The sequence below is a fragment of the Limulus polyphemus genome, unplaced genomic scaffold (assembly GCF_000517525.1).
Source record: "Limulus polyphemus unplaced genomic scaffold, Limulus_polyphemus-2.1.2 Scaffold1230, whole genome shotgun sequence".
NCBI classification, from domain to species: Eukaryota; Metazoa; Arthropoda; class Merostomata; order Xiphosura; family Limulidae; genus Limulus; species Limulus polyphemus.
This window is the reverse complement of record NW_013666840.1, coordinates 8411-17473: the sequence shown is the minus strand read 5'-3', so window position 1 is coordinate 17473 and position 9063 is coordinate 8411. Positions and strand designations below refer to the sequence as shown.

Here is a 9063-nt window from a genome sequence, read left to right as displayed (position 1 = left end):
GTGAGCTGAAGAGAAGATGAACAACGAGTAGTCTTCCAATGGGATCGAAATAAATCTCTTGGTAGGAGCCCTTTTCAAGGCTTACAGGGATTTTTGTTGAACTTCCAATAGGATCAAACTAAATCTCTTGGTAGGAGCTCTTTTCAAGGCTTACAGGGATTTTTGTTGAACTTCCAATAGGATCGAACTAAATCTCTTGGTAGGAGCCCTTTTCAAGGCTTAAAGGGATTTGTGTTGAACTTCCAATAGGATCGAACTAAATTTCTTGGTAGGAACTCTTTTCAAGGCTTAAAGGGATTTTGTTGAACTTCCAATAGGATCGAACTAAATTTCTTGGTAGGAACTCTTTTCAAGGCTTAAAGGGATTTTGTTGAACTTCCAATAGGATCGAACTAAATCTCTTGGCAGGAGCTCTCTTCAGGTCTTACAGGTTTTTTTTTGTTGAACTTCCAATGGGATCGAACTAAATCTCTTGGCAGGAGCCCTTTTCAAGGTTTACGGGTTTTTTGTTTAAAATTTAATTTGTTATGTGATTGCTACTAGATGGGAATGTTTATTAATGTTGTTTTTTTTACTGTATTTTGATACTTGATTGTAACTCATTTTCCAGGAAGTTTTAGAATGTTCGCAACTTCAACTTTATCTGACAGTTTAACCTTGTGATGTCATAGCTCTGGTAGTAGGAATCTAAGCGTCAGCATTGTTAAGGAAAACTGCTTTAGTAACCACTTAAAACAATGTTAACAATGTATGTTTATATTCAAAGTTGTAGAGATCCATTTGAATCCAGACGACTGCACTCAATACACGAGTAAGTGTTTTTTAAATAATATTTATATATATGGTAAATTGTTATTTTATTTTCAACAAATTTTAGACTATAAAGCACGGAAACTATCCACCAATGGCAAGATCAGTGCGGTCCTGTAATCCAATTGCCTCTTCTCCCCACCCCTTCACTTTTACATCAGAAAATATATGACCATTATCTTCTCCTGATTTTTAAATTCTAATTTCATTTCACAGGTGATGCTTGCGACTAAAGGTTGTATATCTGGTTGAGTTAATTCCCCTACTGTGGGAATACTACTTGCTTAGATTTACGTATATATTCAAGTTGGAGATGCTATTTTCTTAAACAAACTTTGTTTTTATGTTGAAACTAACATACATTTTTAAAAGTCTTTGATGACAAACATCAAATATGTTTTATTGATTTTGTAATGTTGAAATTAACAAACATTTTTAAAAGTCTTTGATGACAAACATCAAACATGTTTTATTGATTTTGTAATGTTGAAATTAACATACATTTTTGAAACTCTTTGATGACAAACATCAAACATGTTTTATTGATTTTGTAAATGAGAAAATAAAATCATGGAAAATATCCTCACTTGTCGACCCAAATTAATAAGATTGAAAAACAAATTAGACGCAAAGACTCTGAGAAAACTGATTGATACATAGTTCTCTATATCTCTACTAGATGCCGCCATTATATGTAAAGATATATATATAGATGTTACTGAATTCATATGAATACATTACACTTCGGAGTATAAAGAAACATCCCCATATTAAAAGATACGTTCAAGCGAATTACTCACATGGTCTTTTAAACGAGAAAAGAATAAAACAGAGGGTATAAACTTCTATATTTCAATAAATTTAAAGGTGTTTTGTCAGTAAAAATTCTTAGTTCTCAAGCAATGCAATTAGAATCATTAGTGGACTTGGTGTTTCTTTGTGCGATATTTTTCTTTCATCTTTCCTAAAACCTTTGTTCTCTTACCACTTTTAAAAAGTGTACATATTTGTGAAAATAAATAAAGATAAGATGTTACGTAGCGTCCTATGCACAAGGCCACCGCTAACTTTGGAGAAATTTGAGTAAACTAAGTACAAATTCACAAGAAACTAAAATATGAGTTCTTTTTTGTATGTTTTATTCAAACAATTATGTTTAAAAAATGGTTAGATCAGTTCTGTATTTCTTGTTTATAGAATGGTTAGATCAGTTCTGTATTTCTTGTTTAAATAATGGTTAGATCGGTTCTGTGTTTCTTGTTTATAGAATGGTTAGATCAGTTCTGTATTTCTTGTTTATAGAATGGTTAGATCAGTTCTGTATTTCTTGTTTAAAGAATGGAACAAATAGGTTCTGTTTCTTCTAATTAAAAGCCCAGTAATAGAGCTGCTTTGTAAGTTCCAAAATCAAGCAAAAATATTATTTATTTTCTGTGAGACAAATGAAGGATAGCGGAAAGACCGAAACAGTTCCAGCATTATGTTATAAAACTTGTTTGTTTATTACCAAGTACAAAAGCTACACGATGGGCTATCTGTGCTTAGCCCACCGCGGGTAGGAAAAACCGGTTTTATTCGCCCTTAGACCAATCTCTGAGCTATTAGTAGGCAAGATGTTTTCCCAAGCTGATAAAATGTCCCGAGTTTTTTATGATGGAGGATGGGATGTCTACATTTATAGATGTTCTGTCTTTTTGGATTTGTTTAATTTCATAGATATTTGGATAAAATTACTTTGTTCTTGTTTAAATTAAGATTTATGTGAACGAGGTTAGTGTGTTCTTATGTGTTCAAATAAGAACCGCTATTAACAAGGTTAATATTAACCTTCAGTGCTAGGTTGCAGCTTTCTTTGGTGTTAAAATGAATAATTCTGCGAGCGAGATTAGTGCGTTCTTTGGTTTTTAAATAAATAACCCTGTAAACGAGGCTAATGTTTCTTCTACGTTTCAACAGATACCTCTGTGAACGAGATTAGTATAGTACTATGGATGGAGCTATTGCAAATAACGGACTCGGTTATTATTGAAAGATTAACTAGAGTGAGGTAGAAGTAGGATAATGATAAGTATACGTTTAGACATTAAAAAAAATATTGAAAATTGATAATTCGCTACATACAAAAGCTTTAACTAAGTGGATTCGGATTTATAAGACTATTTTCAATAATAAACTCTTTCGAGTCCTCTACTTGTGTCGCCGTGTTGTCTTTCTACGCGGTGGGTAGTCACCTGTAGCAATGTCTTTCTCACGTCGATCGATATTTGATTCCTTTGACGTTTTTATGCATTCTCTGAGGTTTTCTTGAACCATTGACGGTAGATGTCGCGTTTCAATCTGTTGGTTTTGTTCAACAAAATTAGCGCTTGTGTGTGTGTGTCATTGGAAGGGAGAGACTGCTCATAAACAATTTATAGAAATAAGACCTTATTCTCGAGGGGTGGAGTTTCTTCCCACTGCGGTAGAAACTCTAGCAAGGACAAGAAGGGTGTTTACTCTCTTCAGACGACTAGGGCGAATCGACCGCTAGTGAACTTTTCTATAGAAGTGAGTCAAAGCTACAGTCGTAGAAGTATGAGAGCGAACAGGTAAAACGTCGAACGCGTATTGAAACAAACCAAGAGACTTAGGATGGGGAAGAAACAGAGTACGCTTAAAAGTGACGTAGTCGCCAAGCTTGTGAAAGAAACGTATTGTAAGTTGATCACAATAACATTCTTTCATATTTTTGTTAATATTTTAATTACTGTTAGCGTTTGATCAGATCAAGCTACCTACTTACATTAAAATTAAAATCATCCCGTTAATAATTAAATATACATTCTTACTTATAAAGAATAGATCGCATAGTTTTATCAGCTGGTACTTTTATCTATTAACGATATTTTCGGCCTTAAACCCAATAATATCTCACGAGGTTCTGTCAGCTTATGAGATTTAGGTTAGTCCTAAATCTATAAATTAATTTAACAATGCAAAACGATTTTAACAATAAAAGTACAATATCAATAAGTTAAAAATAACAAAATTAGATATATTGAACATTGTAACCAATATTGTTAATGAAGATATCAGTGAAGAAACAATAAGGGTAAACCTTACTTAAATGATACTATTTATATTGTATACACAACCACGTTTTATCTGAGTGTTATATTTATATACAGTATCCATTAGATACTCTACCTATCTGTGTTATATCTATATATACAGTATTCATTACATACTCTACCTATCTGTGTTATATCTATATACAGTATCCATTAGATACTCTACCTATCTGTGTTATATCTATATACAGTATCCATTAGATATTCTACCTATCTGTGTTATATCTATATACAGTATACATTACATACTCTACCTATCTGTATGAAAACTACTGAAAGATACAACAGTGATTGTTATGACAACTACTGAAAGATACAACAGTGGTTGATATGAAAACTACTGAAAGATACAACAGTGATTGTTATGACACTTACTGAAAGATACAACAGTGGTTGGTATGAAAACTACTGAAAGATACAACAGTGATTGTTATGACAACTACTGAAAGATACAACAGTGATTGTTATGACACCTACTGAAAGATACAACAGTGGTTGCTATGACAACTATTGAAAGATACAACAGTGGTTGGTATGAAAACTACTGAAAGATACAACAGTGATTGTTATGACAACTACTGAAAGATACAACAGTGGTTGATATGAAAACTACTGAAAGATACAACAGTGATTGTTATGACACCTACTGAAAGATACAACAGTGGCTGGTATGAAAACTACTGAAAGATACAACAGTGATTGTTATGACAACTACTGAAAGATACAACAGTGGTTGATATGAAAACTACTGAAAGATACAACAGTGATTGTTATGACACCTACTGAAAGATACAACAGTGGTTGGTATGAAAACTACTGAAAGATACAACAGTGATTGTTATGACAACTACTGAAAGATACAACAGTGATTGATATGAAAACTACTGAAAGATACAACAGTGATTGTTATGACACCTACTGAAAGATACAACAGTGGTTGTTATGACAACTATTAAAAGATACAACAGTGGTTGGTATGAAAACTACTGAAAGATACAACAGTGGTTGCTATGACACCTACTGAAAGATACAACAGTGATTGTTATGACAACTATTGAAAGATACAACAGTGGTTGGTATGAAAACTACTGAAAGATACAACAGTGATTGTTATGACAACTATTGAAAGATACAACAGTGGTTGTTATGAAAACTACTGAAAGATACAACAGTGATTGTTATGACAACTACTGAAAGATACAACAGTGGTTGATATGAAAACTACTGAAAGATACAACAGTGGTTGTTATGACAACTACTGAAAGATACAACAGTGGCTGTTATGAAGACTTCTCGAAGATACGATAGGGATTTTCACGATAAAGGTTGAACGATACAACAGTGGTTGCTATGACAAGTTCTGAAAGATATTTCAGTGATTTTTATGATGACTACTCAAAGATGCCACAGTCGTTGCTATGACAATTCTGGACGATCATTTTTGTATACTAACGATAAACTTATAAATATTAAACGTACTCGTCATATGTCTATATTTCATATTATTAACTTTACAATTGTATATTAATTATACGCAACAATATTATATTGCTAGAAGCTGTACGAACATACAGTGTTACTAAAACCGTGTCCTCACTTTTATATTTCTTTTTCGTTGTTTATACATGGAACAACTAAAGGATGAGAATGTGTGGAGAAGTGATAATTAAGATACGTTGATGTTATTTCAACTGGACAAACATAACACAGCTAATTTACATAAGTGAATGATAACTCGGCGTTTCTAATCTACATTGTAAAGTGGCTCAACTCTCGCATACTGTCAATTGAAAATTCTAATTACTTTACAATCCAAATATCTTCTCATCCTAAAACAACAGATATATACAAAAACAGATTAGTAGACAGACAGATACAAAGTAAATCGATGGATAGATAGATAAAAAATAGATCGATAGACAGACAGATAAGAAATAGATCAATAGACGGACAGATATCAATTAGATACACAGACAGTGAAGCAGATAACAAAATAGACAGAAGGATGAAAAGCGATAGATAGGTAAAAATGCATAAAGAGATAGATAGATGGTACTACATTTTGACAAGAAATAAAAGTCGTGATACCTCGTTGCTGAACGAACTGTTAGTGCTGATTGAAGGTTGAGGTAATACTTCCAGTAACATCATTGAGTGGATCAAAAACTAATTGGATATTTTCTCGAGTTAATTCACCATGTTTTGACGCATAATAAAAATAAGACAGCACTAAGTCATCAAAGTTCGTAGTCTTGAAAACCTTGGGGACTTGAAGGAGATGGATAGTACATATAATAAATTGATAATGTTTATAACTAGCTGAGATGAAAAACTCCCCTCATTACTCCTGAGCGGTTCTATGTGTGTGATGTTTGAAAAAATAATAGACATTATTAATGCAACCTTAATTATAGTTTCTTTGCTACTAATTCAGTCTTAAATTGCCTTATATCTGTTATTAATACAACCATAATTGTATTATATTTACTATTAATAATTCAACCTTCAATTAATCCAACATTAATTGTTTTATCTTTACTAGTAACACGTTATTTATTCAACTGTTGTTATTGTGTTATTTTACACAGTAGATTATTGTCTAGTCAGTTGATTAGTGTCTGTTATCCACTTACACCCACCTTATAATCACTGTTATACCCAGGTTATATGTACATTATACACACTGTTATACCATATTATACCCTATGTTATATCCACGTTATACCTACTGTTACACCCACCTTATAATCACTGTTATACCCAGGTTATATGTACATTATACACACTGTTATACCATATTATACCCTATGTTATATCCACATTATACCTACTGTTATATCCACGTTATACCTACTGTTATACCCACCTTATAATCACTGCTATACCCAAGTTATATGTACATTATACACACTGTTATACCATATTATACCCTATGTTATATCCACGTTATACCTACTGTTACACCCACCTTATAATCACCGTTATACCCAGGTTATATGTACATTATACACACTGTTATACCATATTATACCCTATGTTATATCCACGTTATACCTACTGTTACACCCACCTTATAATCACCGTTATACCCAGGTTATATGTACATTATACACACTGTTATACCATATTATACCCTATGCTTATATCCACGTTATACCTACTGTTATACCCACCTTATACCCACCGTTATACCCAGGTTATATGTACATTATACACACTGTTATACCATATTATACCCTATGTTATATCCACGTTATACCTACTGTTATACCCACCTTATAATCACCGTTATACCCAGGTTATATGTACATTATACACACTGTTATACCATATTAACCTTATGTTATATCCACATTATACCTACTGTTATATCCACGTTATACCTTCTGTTATACACATCTTATAATCACTGTTATACCCAGGTTATATGTACATTATACACACTGTTATACCATATTATACCCTATGTTATATCCACATTATACCTACTGTTATACCATATTATACCCTATGTTATATCCACGTTATACCTACTGTTACACCCACCTTATAATCACCGTTATACCCAGGTTATATGTACATTATACACACTGTTATACCATATTATACTCTATGTTATATCCACGTTATACCTACTGTTACACCCACCTTATAATCACCGTTATACCCAGGTTATATGTGCATTATACACACTGTTATACCATATTATACCTTATGTTATATCCACGTTATACCTACTGTTATACCCACCTTATACCTAATCACCGTTATACCCAGGTTATATGTACATTATACACACTGTTATACCATATTATACCCTATGCTATATCTACGTTATACCTACTGTTATAGATATATATATCTTTTTAAATAGTTTCTATCACGAACTGTGTGCCTAGTGGATATTGTAACAAAAGCAACGATCTGTTTTCAGCAAAGTTACACCTTATTCAGTTTTTATATTTTATCGGCTCCTTTAAATGAAAATACAGAGATGTACAACTTTCTCATTAGCGGCACGCGCAAGGCTCTTGATCACGAACTGTCTCACCCCAACTATAAAGGGTGTACTTCATCATAACGTGTTTGTTTGAAATAAGACTTTCTTTGATGAATGGATTAAAGGGGAAAAAAAGTGTGTTTGTCAAAAAGTTCACTAAAACCAGGAGACTATGGTTTGTTATGGCATGATTTAAGAAGTACTCTCAATCTGGGAAACAAGCTTTACAGGTCACGAGGGATTTGGTTCTGGAGAGTATATAGCAAAGCTGTCTTGTCGCGTATTCAGTAGATGATACCGATCACAATGATGTTGTGATTACTTCTTGATAACGATAAAGCTTACTTCCACTATCATGTCATCGAGAATACATTACTTTATTTTTTTCTAAATCTTCAATAAAACTGAACCGTTTCCTAATAAAACCTCTGTTTGTCGTCTGCGCTAGACTTTAATATTCAATTGAAATTTACTACACAGAAAAACAAAGAAATTAACGTCATACTTGTGTTTAGCTCTTATCTTTACCTCTATATAATAAATATGAGATTCTAATCAATAGTGTATAAAGGTAATTAACAAACAGTATGATAAACGATGTTTACTGTTTAATGAAATCACTATGATAAACGATGTTTACTGTTTAATGAAATCACTATGATAAACGATGTTTACTGTTTAATGAAATCACTATGATAAACGATGTTTACTGTTTAATGAAATCACTATGATAAACGATGTTTACTGTTTAATGAAATCGGTATGATAAACGATGTTTACTGTTTAATGAAATCAGTTACTGTTTAATGAAATCACTACAGTAAACAGTAAATGTTGTTTATCATAGTTTTCTGTCCAATAAAGATTTTAATCTAAGGCGTTTTGTTTTTCTTTCTCTTTTTTAAAGCTGTTCATTTTGTTATTTTCAGTTTCAGAGAAAGAAATTCGACAATGGTGAGTATAAGTAAAACTACTATAATGTCATTATTACCAGCCTGTTAAGTACAATACCAGTAAAACTACTATAACGTTATTATTACCAGCCTGTTAAGTACGATACCAGTAAAACTACTATAACGTTATTATTACCAGCCTGTTAAGTACGATACCAGTAAAACTACTATAATGTTATTATTACCAGCC

General features: G+C 32.3%; 1 protein-coding gene across 1 annotated transcript in view; it reads left to right on the top strand.

Moving 5' to 3' along the window:
• Positions 1 to 2808: 2808 nt before the first annotated feature.
• LOC106462704 (frequenin-1-like) overlaps positions 2809 to 9063 on the top strand; it is a gene marked incomplete at its 3' end in the record, with an annotated part of 13675 nt that continues 7420 nt past the window's right edge. The window contains exons 1-2 of the mRNA XM_022390026.1: positions 2809 to 3505; positions 8850 to 8874. Coding sequence (XP_022245734.1) covers positions 3442 to 3505; positions 8850 to 8874 — 89 coding nt within the window. The remainder of the gene's footprint in view (positions 3506 to 8849; positions 8875 to 9063) is intronic.